Genomic DNA, 13,796 nt, shown 5'->3' on the forward strand with positions numbered 1-13,796 from the left:
CCAGGCCCCTGGGTGCAGACCCCTGGCCCTCCGGCCCTCGCACCTCGGGGAGGCAGGAGCCTGGGCCCTGCAGGAGAGGCCATGGTGCGTGGGGTCCGGGATGGGGCGCTGCCCCTGCCCAGGGCGGAGCTGCTGTCAGAACTCTAATAACACCGCACTTCTCAAGGGCGGGTGTGGAGATGCCCCTAAAATCCCTGCTGCCCAGGGTGGAAGGGGCTCCTCTCCCCTCCCCGGGCAGCTGGGCACTTGGCAGCTCAGGTCCCACATTTAGGGGAGAGTTTTCCCCTCAGACAGGCGCCTCGGTTTCTCCCTCTGTGCAGTGGGGGTGACTGCACCCAGTCGTGGCGGTGGCGGTGGCGAACTGGCGCAGACAACGTGATTTCCGCCTCGGGCTTTCCCCTCACAGGTAGTGATCGTAGTAAAAAGTGTTTTCCACATTCCTAGTCTTTAAAGAAAACTATTTTCTTCTTCCTGACACCCAGGAAGGGGAAATACTAAAATGAGGACGTGCTAATCTCATCTCTCTGGTCCGAAGCTGCTTACCAGGGACTGGGTGTCACTTCCTGTGGTTCAGCAGCATCAGGCTTCAAAGGGCCACCCCCTGCGTGGGCCAGCCCGGCTGGGCTGTGGCCTGGGCGTCTGTCACCAGAGAGCCCTCTGCCACCGCCCAGCACGAGGAGAGGCTGGCTGTTCTCACGGGAGAGTGGTTTAAACTGAGGATGCCGAAATGTACTGAAATGGCCGTAACCTGGCTACACGTGACCTGACACTGCCCTCCCACACGGTGCCCACACCGCAGGCCAGTGAGTTTAGCTCGATTCCCGTTCGCTTGTTACACACACACACTGAAGTGGTTATGTGTGGCGGCAGCCCCGAGCGGGGCGGACAGGCAGAGGGGCCGAGAGTGGGACCTGGAAGCAAGTTTGGGGCCATCCTGACTGGCAGAGCCACCTGGGCCGAAGTCGGGGGTGGGGGGGGAAGCCCCACGTGGTCTGTTCCCGAAACTGACTGCTCCACCGTTGTCTCAGATGCTGGAAAATGGGCAATTTCTCTCTCATTCGCCACAGTCCAGAGCCTGGATTCTGTTGGGAAAGGGTAAGAAATTAAAAACCAGTGAAACACACCCAAATGGTAACAGCTGATCCTTCCGGCGGGGGACTGGGGGACAAAGGGGACTTCAGCTTTCTCACTTCCGTGTGTACTTTGTGCTGCGCAAATGTACGCCTTATCGGTGTGCAATTTCTGTAATCAAACTGTTTGGAACTTTTCTTCTGGACACTTTCCAACACAAGTAAGAGCAGACAGTACAGTGAGCTCCTGTTTATCCACCAGCTACACTTAGTAATTATTATTTCCCTAGTTTATGTTTTAAGTGAAATGGTTTAAAGAAAGTTCCAGGCGTGGGGACATATCACGGTTAAGTGTTTCAGAAGGCACTACTAAAAAAAAAAAAAAAAAAAGCGCACACTGCGTGCATAACCTTGCGGCCATTGTCCCAACAACTCCGTCTCTCCCCTTCAAAGTCCCCCGGGGGTGCCGTCGGCCTGTTTGCATCTGCGCTGAAGCGAGGGTTGTTGCGTGTGGCTTGCTCTTTTCTCTTTTTCTGCATCAGGCTCTCTCATCCCCCCCCCCCCAATAGTGTCACATCAGTGACTTGTTAAAATCAGGTCAGAGGTCTCACGAAGCGTCCTACCTTCTGTGTCTTACCTGCTCACCGCCTTGTGTCATGAGGGGGGACCCAAATAAGCCCGGAATTTATTTATTAAAAAGTTATGTGTTTATTCTTCCATGTTTAAACTTCCGTCACCCTCGAAGCACTCTCCATTTGAAGCCATACACCCGTCGAGAGGTTTTTTCCACTGCTTAGAACAGGGTTTGAACTCTTCGAGTTTGATGCCTGTAGTGCTTCCACCGTTTTCTGTCTCACTTCTTCCACATCGGCAAAACGTTCCCCTTGGAGGACTGTTTTCATTTGGGGAAATGAAAAAAACTCGCTCAGGGTGAGATCAGGTCAGTAGGGAGGTTGAGGCATGGGGGGTCATGCCGTTTTTGGTCAAAAACAGCTGAACACTCAGCAAAGTGTGGGCAGGTGCACTTGTAAACCCCCCATCATGAAATCGGCAAACATGTTGAATGAGTTCAAAAAAGCTCACTGCAGCCAAACCCAGCCTCTCACAACAACGCCAGCAGGTGTACTGAGGGTTCCTAGAACACTCAACGGGTGGGGGAAGCCTGGACTACAAGGGTCCTGCCCTCCAGAAGGTAATTCCACTTTTGTGGGGCTCCCCCTTGTATTTAACTCACCCCCATATGTCCTGGAACCTGGAAGTTAGTGGTAGAGTCTGAATGCTTCCTGGTTTTCCATTTTGGAGAGGATGCCCCCCAGGAGCTGGGGGCTCCTCTGGCCCCCATCCAGAAACGCAGAACCCTGGTCCCTCCTCTTACTGGATGCGAAGTCGGTCAGTGGACACGGGGTGACAGCTGACCCTGGCCATGGGCTTTGTTTCCTGGTTTCTGTTTAGTTTTTTCTCTTAAAAAGCAGTAAACTTCTTATCCATCTGCCTTCCAAACTGAGATTGTGATAAAAGAGCCCCCCCCCCCCCAAAGACAGCCATGTTGACTATTATATTTTAGAGTAACTCCCCTGTTCATATAGCCCCTGGCCCCTGGCTCTGAGCACAGGGATCTGTGCCTGCGGAGCGATCTTGGTGCGGGGGGGGGGGGGGGGGGGGCGGGGGGGCGCGGGCGCAGGGCAACGGGCTCCTGCGGTGCGTGGGTGGGGAAGTGGGTGGGGAGTGAGCTGTGCGTCGCTGGTCTGCCTTGGTCTCCTTTTGGGGGCTTGTCGGTAGTACTGGGTGGCGGTAGTACGGGGTGGCGTGGCGGAGATGTCTCTTGTGTATGTGGATCCTTCTGCCTGCATCGCTGTCCTTGCTGTGGGTGGATATATGCCTCTCGTCTTTGGATGGGTGTGTTTTATAAACCACTTCAGTCTTGCTGAAAAGCAGTGAAGGGCAAGGCCAAGCAGGCTGGGCCCACGCTCATGGGACTGTGGAGTCACCGGGCTGATGGGCCAGGGGAGCGGGCCCCTCCTTCATCTGGGATTAAGACCCTCAGTCCCACTCATTTTGGGGACCACTCTGGGCTTTCTCCGCCTGGGGAGACAGCGTGCTGGGTGTACTCACAGGCTTTCCCTGACACGTCACTGGGACCGACCAGTTCTGTGGAAGTCAACAAGCAGCTGATTCCTAGCCCAGAATTCTGTGTGACTTTTCGTCTGAAGAAAATAGAAACAGGAAAAGCAAACTCATATTTCACTGAAAATCGAAGGTCCGCACAGCTCGTATTTCCTTCTCCGATGCCGGGAAGCCCACGTCGCCCCCGTGCCATGTCGGGGGGAGACTCCGCCAGTGATGGCTGTCCTGGGGGGCCGAGTCTCCCGTGTCGCCCGGGGGCTCCCAGGCTCGCTGGCCTGCAGCAAATGCCAGACAAACATGCGTCGAGAAGGGAAGCCCTAGCCCAGGTAGAATTCAGTTCCGCGTCACAAATCGTGTTCATTCTTTCTTCGACTCCCGATGACTCCAGCAAACATCCAGGGCTCGGTCTGGGCCAGGGAGCCCTGCGTGCTCCACGCCGACGCACACGACACGTGCTCTATGCCATGGAGCGTCGGTCCCCTTTCACAGGTGAGATTGGAAGTGGAAACGAGGGGATGACCCACCAGGTCACAACGGTAGTGAGAGAAGCTCCCGAGTCCCACTGGGCCTCACGGTCAGCACTCTGGGCTCTAAAATCATCAGAAATATTACTGAGCCTTCTCGGTTTGGAACAGACATTCAAAACCCATCGTGGGCCCGATGGGAAGCGGCTCCTGAGCAAATCGAAGGTCTGATCTCAGAGGGCCAGGCACTTATGGTCCCCCCCCTTCCCCCACCCCAGGGAAGCCTGCAAAGGGACCGTCAGCAAACCTGTAATGCGGCGTAGAAAAATGCTTGTAAGATGCTCTGCGATTTAAAAAAAACCCGTGTCATGGTCCCAGCGATGTAGAATGGGCACATCGTAGAGAAAGGTTGGAAGGAAAATGTGCCAGAGGAAAAAAATAGGAATTATTGGAGGGCCCTGGTTATTTTACTCTTAATATTACCTCTCCTCTCGTTATGGGGATAGTAATTTTAGCGACTAAGCCCTGAGGAAATCTGGCACCCTAGGGCACACAAAATATGAGACTTGGTTAAGAAGATGAAAAGAATCAGGGGAGCTTGTGACCCACCCCGAGCTGTGACTTGGTGTGTGTGAGTGCGTGGGCACCGCCCGAGGTGTGGCCTGCTTCTCTGAGGCTGTTTGGGGTGAAGAGAGTGTCACGTTAGAGAGGAGACCGGGAGGAGGCATCTCGTGTGACAGTCATTTCCAGAGCTGGCTGAGTGAGATCAAGCAGCCCCCTGTCTGGCAAGCCTCTGGGGGCGGACCACAGCCTCTTCCCAGACGCCCGCAGCCCGCACTTCCTGCTTTGCTGCGCAGGGGCCTCTGGCCGACCCACTTCCACCAGAGCCTCGGTTTCGGCATGCATGAGACGGGGCTCTCACCCCTGCTCCCCTCGGGGCATGAGAATGGGTCAGCCACGTGGATGTGCTTTCTGAAAATGAGGGGGTGCTGCCTGCAGGGCTGTAAGGGGGGCTTCTGACCCCGAGCAGGTGCCGTCCTGTCTCTGGTCCTCGGTGTCCTCGAATGGACAAAATGGGCTTCCCGCTGCACCGGCCTGTGACGCGAGCCCACGACTCAGGCCGTGCGGGCTGTCAGGATCGCTGAGTAAACACTTTCTGGCTCTGAGGAGAATGAGGGGGGAGGCGGATTCACACCTCTGCTTCCTCTCCCCTCTCGCTCACCAGGTGTTCCCCGGGCTCCTGCTGGGGGGGCTTCCCCATCACTGAGGCTGGGGGCCTGGTGGGGGCGCAGGGTGCTCAGGGGCCTCCTGCAGGCCGCTCGGCCAAGGCCTGGAGCAGTTCAGACCTGAGGACCTCCCAGCGTCTGGAGCCCTCGATGTTCCCCAGAGTGAGGGGAGTGAGTCATAACACCAGTGCAGCCCTGCCAGCCCCGCCAGCCCCTGAGCTCCCTGGACCACTCATAGCCCCGGTCCTGGGTTCCCACACTGTGCCCTTAGAGCCGCAGGGTCGGGGGAGGTGACAAGGAAGCCCAGAATTAGTCACAAGCATCGAGTCAGAAATACCCATGCCCAGGGTGCCCGGTGCCCGGAGACTGACCTTTCAGCACCCAGATCAGCCGCACCTGGCGGCTCCTCTCTTCTGGTGATGACGGAGATGTGTCTTGTCCACCCTCCACCCAAGAGAGTGAGGCTGGTGGGGGCTGGGGAGCTGCTGGAAACGGGCAGCTGGCTGTGACGGCGGGAGCCAGGGCCCAGGGCTTTGCGGCTCTTGCTTAACTGCCCTGAGAAGTGAAAGGCTCCTAGAGCACGTCAAGGGTGAAGACGTGGAAGCGGGAAAGGACGACAGCCTCACTCTCACACAGTTGCCCTCCCCTCGATTCCCTTCCCTCGGGCCGTGCCGTGTGCCCTTTCAGAAAACACACACAGGTGGCATCCTGCCTGTCCCCGTCACCCTGTGTCCTACCATCCATCTCACACTGTGACACCATCTTCATGACCGTCCCTTCCCCAGCTGCTGCTGCGCGCCGGGCCCTGCTGCTGGCCCGGGGACACAGCGTGGAATAACACAAAGCCCCTTCGCTCGGGGACCTCAGATTCTGCCGGGAGACAGACGCTAACCAGGCCAGGCGGTGCAATAGACGGTCAGCACCCAGGATCCCTGGAGACCGGGCAAAAGGCACTTCTAACCCACTTTAGAGTGCTTTGTGGCGCTCCCAAACCCACATACCCATCACTTTATATTCCTGAAGTGTGTGGGTGCTGAACAGGACTGTGTTACCTTTTAAAATCTATCATCACCGTTTTCCAGTCTCTCTCGAAGCAACACCTCACAGTGTGCGGGACAGTCTGTGATAGGATGTGCTGCGTTCAGAAGCCCCTGAAGAACCTGAAGGAGAACCACCTGACGTCCAGCGTTTGGTGGGTGGGGGGAGTGGGGGCGGGGTAAGACGAGTCCTCAGGCTCTGGCTGCGGATTGACTAACTTCTTTCTGGAGACTCTGCCCTTTGCACTCTGGCAGCCGCTGGTGCGGGCCTGCTCACTCAGCCGGCTCCTCGCTGAGCGGGCCGCACCTCCCCAGGACGTGGCGGGCTCACTCAGGGGCCCACCCAGTGAAGGGAGGAAACTTTCTGGCCACATTGGAGGGAAATGCTGAGTTTCAGTAACGGCGGGGGTGTGGGGGTTGGTGGAGCGAAAGCCCCCCCTGGGCTCAGAGAAACTCAAGGTCTGGCTTCAGGGAGCACAAGTAGAAAATTGGTAGAAGCTGTGGGGGACTGAGTAGAGGCGGGGACTCGGCCCGCACAACCTGGTGAGGGCCTGTCCCGGAAGCTGAGAGCTCTCTGGGTGAAATAATCACCTCCCACGCCAGGGAGCCATGAGGGGGACCGGGAGGGCCCAGAGGGCCTGGGCTCTCGCCCAGGAAAGCAAAGTTTGTTCTGCTGGCTCCCCGCAGGCTGCAGGCTGGCCTCCCGGGGAGAATTCCTGAGCTCGGTCCCCTAACTGACTGCATTCCGTTATGGCAAATCTGCTTAAAGCAAAGCGACTGTTAACCTGAAAATAAAAGGCCAAAGTGAAAAGCAGCAAGAATTTATTTGAGGAAAAAAAAGAAGAAAAACAGTAGCTATTCTGAAAGCACTGATCAGATGATCAGGAGACAGAGATGGGGTGCAAGGGGCGTGTATTTACGAGAAGGGAAGGGGACAGTGACCTCCACAGAGACTTCTTCCAAACAGCGTTTTCATTGTCAGCCTGGCAGTCACAGTAACTGCTCGCTTGGAGACCTCTGCAAACAGCTCTTTGGGGCGGTGTTGCCCTGGCCCGTCCGAGGTCACGCTGCCCGGTTTTAACGTCCAGGGTTTGAGGCAGAAGACGGACAGGGTGGCTCCTCTGGGGCCCCACAGTTGGAGACGGCAGCTTTGGGGTCTGAGCTGGATATTGTGCTGCTACTGCTGATGGGCAGGAAGCCCAGCTGCGTTTTAAAGTGGCTCCATTTATGTAGATACATAAATGTACTATATAAATAGTACACATGCACCAGATAGTATACATTGTATACGCTATATAAATAGTACACATGCACCAGATAGTATACATTGTATACGCTATATAAATAGTACATGTGCACCAGATAGTACACATTGTATACGCTATATAAATAGTACATATGCACCAGATAGTACACATTAATATACTATATAAATAGCATATATAATACATACACATAATGGGACAAACACTGAATTTCCAACCCCCAGAAACCTCGAAGGCAGGTCACAGAGCCGCAGTGTGGACAGTCCTGAACTCTTGGGCTGGTGACCTCCGAAAGGATAGCAGGAAAGGCCCCGTGCGTAACTGAAAATCGCAAGGACACGTGTCCTCTTCGCAGTGGCCCCTGGCTGCCAGCGGCCCTTACGCCTTTGTCCTTCTCTCCATAACCTGCGAAACGTGAAGAGCTCTAAACTCACGAGAATAACCCATTCGTGGCTTTCCTGCAGGACGGCCTCGCCCACGCGGCTGCCGCCAGCTCTCCCCCCAACCCTGACCACCCTGAGGTCGACCTCAGCTACCCGGTTGAGTTTTGTCTGACCCGGGTTCAGTCACCACCTGACACTCCACGCCCACGTTCGTGCGAAGAAGGCCACCCGGTCGCGCTCAGGCTGGCAGCAGCGTTTATTGAGAAAGGGGAACCCGCACAGGAGATTCTGGTGTCCCTGGCCGGGTGACCGAGGATCTGAGCGCCTGCTGAGGGATCCCCGGCTCCCCTGTCCCAGGGAAGGGCCCAGGGAACTTCCAGGTGGAGGGGGGAGAAGGTGTCCACCCGGGGCAGCCCTTCTGGGAACTCGCTGCGTGAATGTACCGGGCAGCTCGCTCTGGGGCTGGTTCCCAGGGCTTTGGTGAACTTTGAAACTGAAAATCTGAAGTGATGTGACTAACCGACAAGGCAAAGTCTGCAAAGGCGGCATGCACGAGGGCAGTCCATTCCCACAGTCTGTCGAGCTTTTTGGAGAGGGAGAGCATGTGGTCTGACTTGGAGAAGGTATTTCTCAGGACACGGAGGCTATCGCAGGCCCCACAGTTGGAGACGGCAGCTTTGGGGTCTGAGTTGAATATTGTGGCCGCTGCTGCTGCTGCTGCTGCTGATGGGCAGGGAAGAAACCCACTGGCCTCTCCTGTACCTGGCGAGCCTGTGGGCGACCCAGCTGCTGTCTGCTGGTTGCACAGCTAAGAAGGAGTCAGTCCAGGCGGCCACTAGGCTGAGAGACCTCTGATCCTGCCGCCTGGCTGGGGGAGCTCTGGAAGCCCTGAGGTCTGGGAAAGGCAAAGCCGGAGGAGACTCGGTCCTGGGTGCTGGCGGAGCGACGTGCTGCCAGCAGGGGAGATGCGTTCGGGGGGTCCAGCCGCCTCCCTGGGCCTCCGTCAGGCTGCGGCCGCTATGGGATTGCCGCGGCTATGTTCTCCGTTTGCGCTCGTCCCCAGCTTTCGGCCGGGCCCGAACCTCGGCGCTGGGGTCCCCGGAGCGCGAGGAGGCTGAGCTGAGCCCGTGCGCCAGGCGCCAGGCCCGGACGCGGAACGAGCGGTCCAACAGCAGGTAGATGAGCGGGTTGGCGCAGCTGTGGCAGAAGGCCAGGCAAGTGGCGATGGTGAGGCCCCAGCGCAGCGCCTGCAGCAGGCGGCAGGGCAGAGGCACCGCCCCGAGGCGCGCCAGGTGGAGGACGACACGCAGAACGCTGAAGGGCAGCCAGGAGCCCATGAAGGCGCCCTCGACGGCGCAGATGATGCGCAGTGGGGCGGTGGGGACGCGGCCCAGACGCGGCGGCCGGCGCAGACGGCGTGCCAGGCGGCAGTAGCAGAAGAAGGTGGCGCAGAGGGGCAGCGCGCAGGTGAGCAGCAGCAGCACCAGCCCGAGGGCCTGGAAGGCGTCCGAGGGCCGCTCCCCGCACTGGCTGCCCGGGCCTTCGAGCAGCGGCTGCAGGTCGCGGGAAACCAGTGCGGGCAGACCGACCAGCAGCGCCGCGCCCCAGCCGCCCCAGCACAGGGCGCGCGCGCACTGCGGGGAGCGCAGCGGGCGAGCTCCGAGCGGCCGGGCCACAGCCAGGTATCGGTCGGAGGCCAGGCCGGCCAGCAGCAGCGCGCCTGCGCAGCGCGAGGCGGCCAGCGAAAAGCCGCTCAGCTTGCACAGCGCGCGGCCGAAGGGCCAGCGGCCGCCCCACGCCGCCGCCGTGGCCCACAGAGGCAGTGTCAGCACCAGGCCCAGGTCGGCGGCCGCCAGGTGCAGCACGAAGGTGTCTGCCAGACGCCGCGGGGCGCGCCGCCGGGCCAGCAGCCGCAGCACCAGGCCGTTGCCCAGCAGGCCGACGGCGAAGGCCGCCAGGTAGAGCGTGGGGACGAAGGCGCGGGCGTAGGGCAGCTCCCAGGACGCGCACAGCTCCAGCTCCTCCTCCAGGGCACCGGACCCCGACCCCGAGTAGTCCCAGGACGCCGTCTCTGGGCTGGGGCTCCAGGGCTGGGTGGGGGGCATGGCCGGGCTAGAGCCTGTGCGCACCGACGACGCAGCGCGGGCGCAGGTGGCGGCAGCGGCTCTGCAGGCGGGTGCCCAGCACCTCCCTTCCTGCAACCAGGGCCCAGGGGATGGGTGGGCAGGAAGGTGGAGGAGGGGAGGAGAGTGTGGGGGAGGGGCTGCTTCCCCGGTGCAGGATGGTGGCCTAGGAGTTGGGGTTGCCCAGGGGAAGGGAGGGTTAAGGGACAAGGCAGAGGACCTCCATTTCTGGGTCCCCAGAGGAAAAGTCCTTAGTGCCTGGAGACCCGCCTGGCCTCCCACTGGGGGCAGCCTGAGGGCAGGGCGCGAGGCGTGGGTGCCCTGGAGCCCTGCCTGTGCTCCGCCTCCCTCCCTGCCCCCCAGGGTCCGGTCATCAGTGTTCTCCGGTTTCAGAGGGGAGGAGAGAGACCCGCAGGAGGGTTTCCTCTGGGCGGTAGCGCCTCAGCCCGCGCCCACCCACCTGCGCTCCCGGAAGAACTTCTGCCGGCTGCACAGCCCAGGCCCAGTGGGTGCGTGGGGAGCCTGCCCCTGGGGCCCTGCCTCCGGCCACCAGAGCTCACCGGTGGGTGTGAGTGTCCTGGGACAATGGGCTGAAGGTCTGACCACAAACAGCCGCTTTTCCGACCTAATCAGGTCCTTGGGAAACCGTGTGGGGGTTTCGGCTGAGGAGCGAGGGGTGGCATTCCCCAGACAAAAGGAGCAGGGCCTGGGGTTCAAATCTAAGCTCTTCCCCACCTCCCTCCGTTCAGCAAAACCTGCCTCTTAAGCCAGACGCAGGTGGAAGCTGAGCACAGCTAAGATGGTACCCAATGTAGCCCAGGTTAGTGGTCCTAAGTCACGAGTCAGGAGCTCACAGGAGGGAGGGAGAGTCAAGGGGAGGGGTCCCAGGGGTGGTGGGCTCCAGGAGGTGAGAGTGGGCGAGGGAAGCCGCGCCCTGTCTCAGAAGGTGGGGCACAGTGGGGTTTCTGGGCGATGCTGGTGAGGCCGACCTCCATCCGGTGAGACGCTGTGCTGGAGCTCACGGGCCTGTGTGTGCGCGCCTTCCCAAGGCCCACCTGCCGGCACCAGGGATGAGTGACGCCCGAGGGGCGATGTGATGTCAGACCTCGGAGGAAGGACCAGCGAGTTTCCCTGAGCCACCAACAGTGACAGGCGCTGTTCCCTGCACTGCACGGGAGGGAGCCTTGGCCTTCCAGGTTCACGTGCAGCCGAGCAGTGTCCCCCCACCCTGAGCAGTCACACTGTGGAGACGCTGGAGACAAAGTCCTCCCGACGGAGGGGGCGCTGAACAGGTGGTGCAGGAGGTGCTGCTGGGGCAGGTCCTGAGCCTGAGCCTGAGCCTGAGCTGAGAGTGATGGTCACTGGGCCCAAGGTGACCACAGCTGGGGGGAGAGTAAGGGGGGACGGGGGTGTGGCGGGAGAGGAAGCAGGTGACGAGCCTGCCTTTCCTTCTGTAGGGGGCAAGGAGCCCCCCGCCATTTTTGAGTGGGACACACACCCCTTTGGCTGGATGGGGATAGGCTTGGGCTGGGGCGCCCCACTGTGGGCTCCAATCACTGGCGTCGGGGGTAGGGGAGTCTGGCAGTGGGACAAAAGGGAGAGGGTCTACTCAAGAGAGAAGTGGTCTCAGCAGAGAGGAGTCAAGGACGGGCCTGGGTGTTCTGCTGGGGACTCCGTGGGTGTCACCTCGTCCCCTGAGGCTGGGGCCCCAGAAAGGCCTCTGTGTGCATCGGGTTTGGCGTCGATCTCACGGAGGGTGATGAAGGCATTTATTTATGATTCAAAGCAAGGCGCCCCTGGGAGTCTAAGAGCCCTGTCCCCACCTGGGCACCCCAGGACGGAAGGCTTCCAGCTGGAGGCCCCTGCAGTCCACAGCAACCCCAGGGAGCTGGGGACTCGCAGGGAGAGTGGTCTGGCTAGCCCTCTCCCAGGCCAAGGAGGGCACTCCAGTCCCCAGGCATGGGTCCCCCCTCCCTGAAGACCCCCACACCCCTGAGGGGGGACACCCGAGGGGCTGCTGGAGATTCAGAGAAGTCCTTCTAATGTCTGATGCCCCGGGGTGCCGGCAAGTGGCACCCACACCCTGTGGCCGAGGGGCTGAGCCTCCTTCCCCTGCCTTGGGAAGGCCTGCTGCTGGGCCTGCTGGCCGGGCCCAGAGACCCTGGATGGACGGCTCTCCCCCCGGCACCCTGCATCTGCGGCACCCGGAGCCCCTGGCTCTGAAATCGAGAGAGGAACAGCGGGGAAACACCAAGTGAGTGAGGAGACGGGGCGAGCAGCCCGGAGGGGCATGGGTGGGGCTGGCGAGTGGAACTAGGTTGTTTATGAGAAACAGAGACTTGCTTCCTGGGCTGTGGCCTTGCCCCCAAGGGAAGTCTGTGGCCCAGAGCACACGGCGGCTTCTCCCTGTGGGCCCCGGGCCCCGTGGGCCTTTCCGACCGAGTCTGGACGGGCGGGAGCGGCAAAGGCTGGAACCACGAACCTAGCCGCCCACCAGATTCAGTGACCCAGTCCTGCTGCACCACTCTGCTCCCCACAGGAGGACGTCACCCCCAAGGGGCCGCTCGCTCTCTCTGTCCATCCTGGTGACTGGCACGGGCCTGGGGCAAGGGCAGGTTTCATTCCTGCGTCTTTGTGGGCTCCTGCAGTGTGTCCCCCCCCCCCGATTTCTGTTTTTCTGTGAAAGCCGCCTGCACCTTTGGGGAAGCGCTGAAGGAGTCACACTTGCCTCTTCCATCAGGAACGCTGTCCAGCCACATCACAGAAGCAGAACAAGAAAGCCTTCGGGGGCCCGGGGAACTTACTGCCGGCCAGCGTGGGTATTTTCAGAAGGAGAGTTCGTTGTATCACCTCGCCATTCTTGGGGTTTTCTGGGCTTTCACACTCGATTTCACATACTTCCCACACGTTTTTCTTCTTTTTGTACACCAGCGGGTCCAGTCACATTTGCGACCGACCAGGAGGCGAATGCTGAGCCATCACATGTCTGGGGGTGGCCTAGTTTTCCAGTTCCTTAGTTTTGGACACCTAGGCTCTGCCCAGTATTTTCGCTGCTGTAGAAATTCGCAGTAACTGCACTTGGGACCACTGTTTTCCTTCTTGGGCGCGGTTTTCACAGTGCAGGTCAAAGGCTGCGAAGAGCTCAGGGCTGAATGACCGCGTGGCACCCTCTGAGGGCCTGGACGGTTACCCACGTCCATCGGCAAAGCCTAGTTTTTCCACTTTTATAGGTAATGCGGTGAAAAGGCACCTTTAAAAAAACACTGCGTTCTTCCAACACAGGTAAGACGGGAAGTCTTTGCCCGTTCAGTTCCCGTGGGGCCTGCGCAGGCGTGTCCTGCATGCGGGTCTGTGGAGTGACCACATGTGGTGTGACCGCTGGGTTCCGATCTTTTTTTTCCCAGGCTTTGTTCTTAGCGATGTTTCATTGTTCTGAGTCTTACATTTTCCCATCGGCCCACTGGTTGTCCTTCGCAGTGTCAGCGTTTAAAACGTTAACTTTCTCGCCCTGGCTGGTGTGGCTCGGTTGGTGGGAGCGTCACCCCGCAAACGGAAGGGTCGCGGGTTCGGGCCCCAGTCTGGACGTGCGAGAGGCAACCCGTGGACGTTCCTCTCCCTCTCCCCTCCTTTTCTTTAAGAGCACGTCCTTGGGTACAGATTTTTTTTTAAAAGTTACTTTCCCTTTGATGATCTAAAAACATTCAGTTCTGTTCGGGTTAAAAAATAAGCTTGTCGTTTTTTCCCATCGATTCAGAGTGTGATCTTTTTTTTTCAGATTTCTGTCAAACTTTCCCTAAACTATTAGATTGAGAGCAGAGATTTTACTTGAAACGACTGTGAAGTCATATGGAGTATCGGCTGTAACTGACAATAAAACACAGACCCTGGACTGGCTCTGGGCGCGGTGCCGCCCGACTGCGCCTGCTCAGAGCCCAGCAGGGCAGTCCGACTAGCAGCTGGGCACAGCGAGGGGGAGGAAGGCCTGGCAGGCCGCCTCTGCTTGTGCCCATACCCGCTGGGGAAGCGCTGAGCTGGGAGCGGGGTGCCCCTGTGACTGGCTGGCCACCAGGACGGGGCTTCCCACAGGCAGCACTCCTGGCTCGG

At 59.4% G+C, this 13,796-nt stretch overlaps 1 protein-coding gene across 1 annotated transcript; it reads right to left on the bottom strand.

Annotated features, from left to right (window-relative positions):
* Positions 1–7,829: 7,829 nt before the first annotated feature.
* GPR25 (G protein-coupled receptor 25) lies at positions 7,830–9,674 on the bottom strand. Its single transcript, XM_053912716.1, has one exon. It carries the CDS (start codon positions 9,672–9,674, stop codon positions 8,604–8,606), a length of 1,071 nt encoding a protein of 356 aa, XP_053768691.1. The 3' UTR covers positions 7,830–8,603.
* Positions 9,675–13,796: the final 4,122 nt, after the last annotated feature.

This window comes from Desmodus rotundus, chromosome 10 (assembly GCF_022682495.2).
Source record: "Desmodus rotundus isolate HL8 chromosome 10, HLdesRot8A.1, whole genome shotgun sequence".
Classification (NCBI taxonomy): Eukaryota; Metazoa; Chordata; class Mammalia; order Chiroptera; family Phyllostomidae; genus Desmodus; species Desmodus rotundus.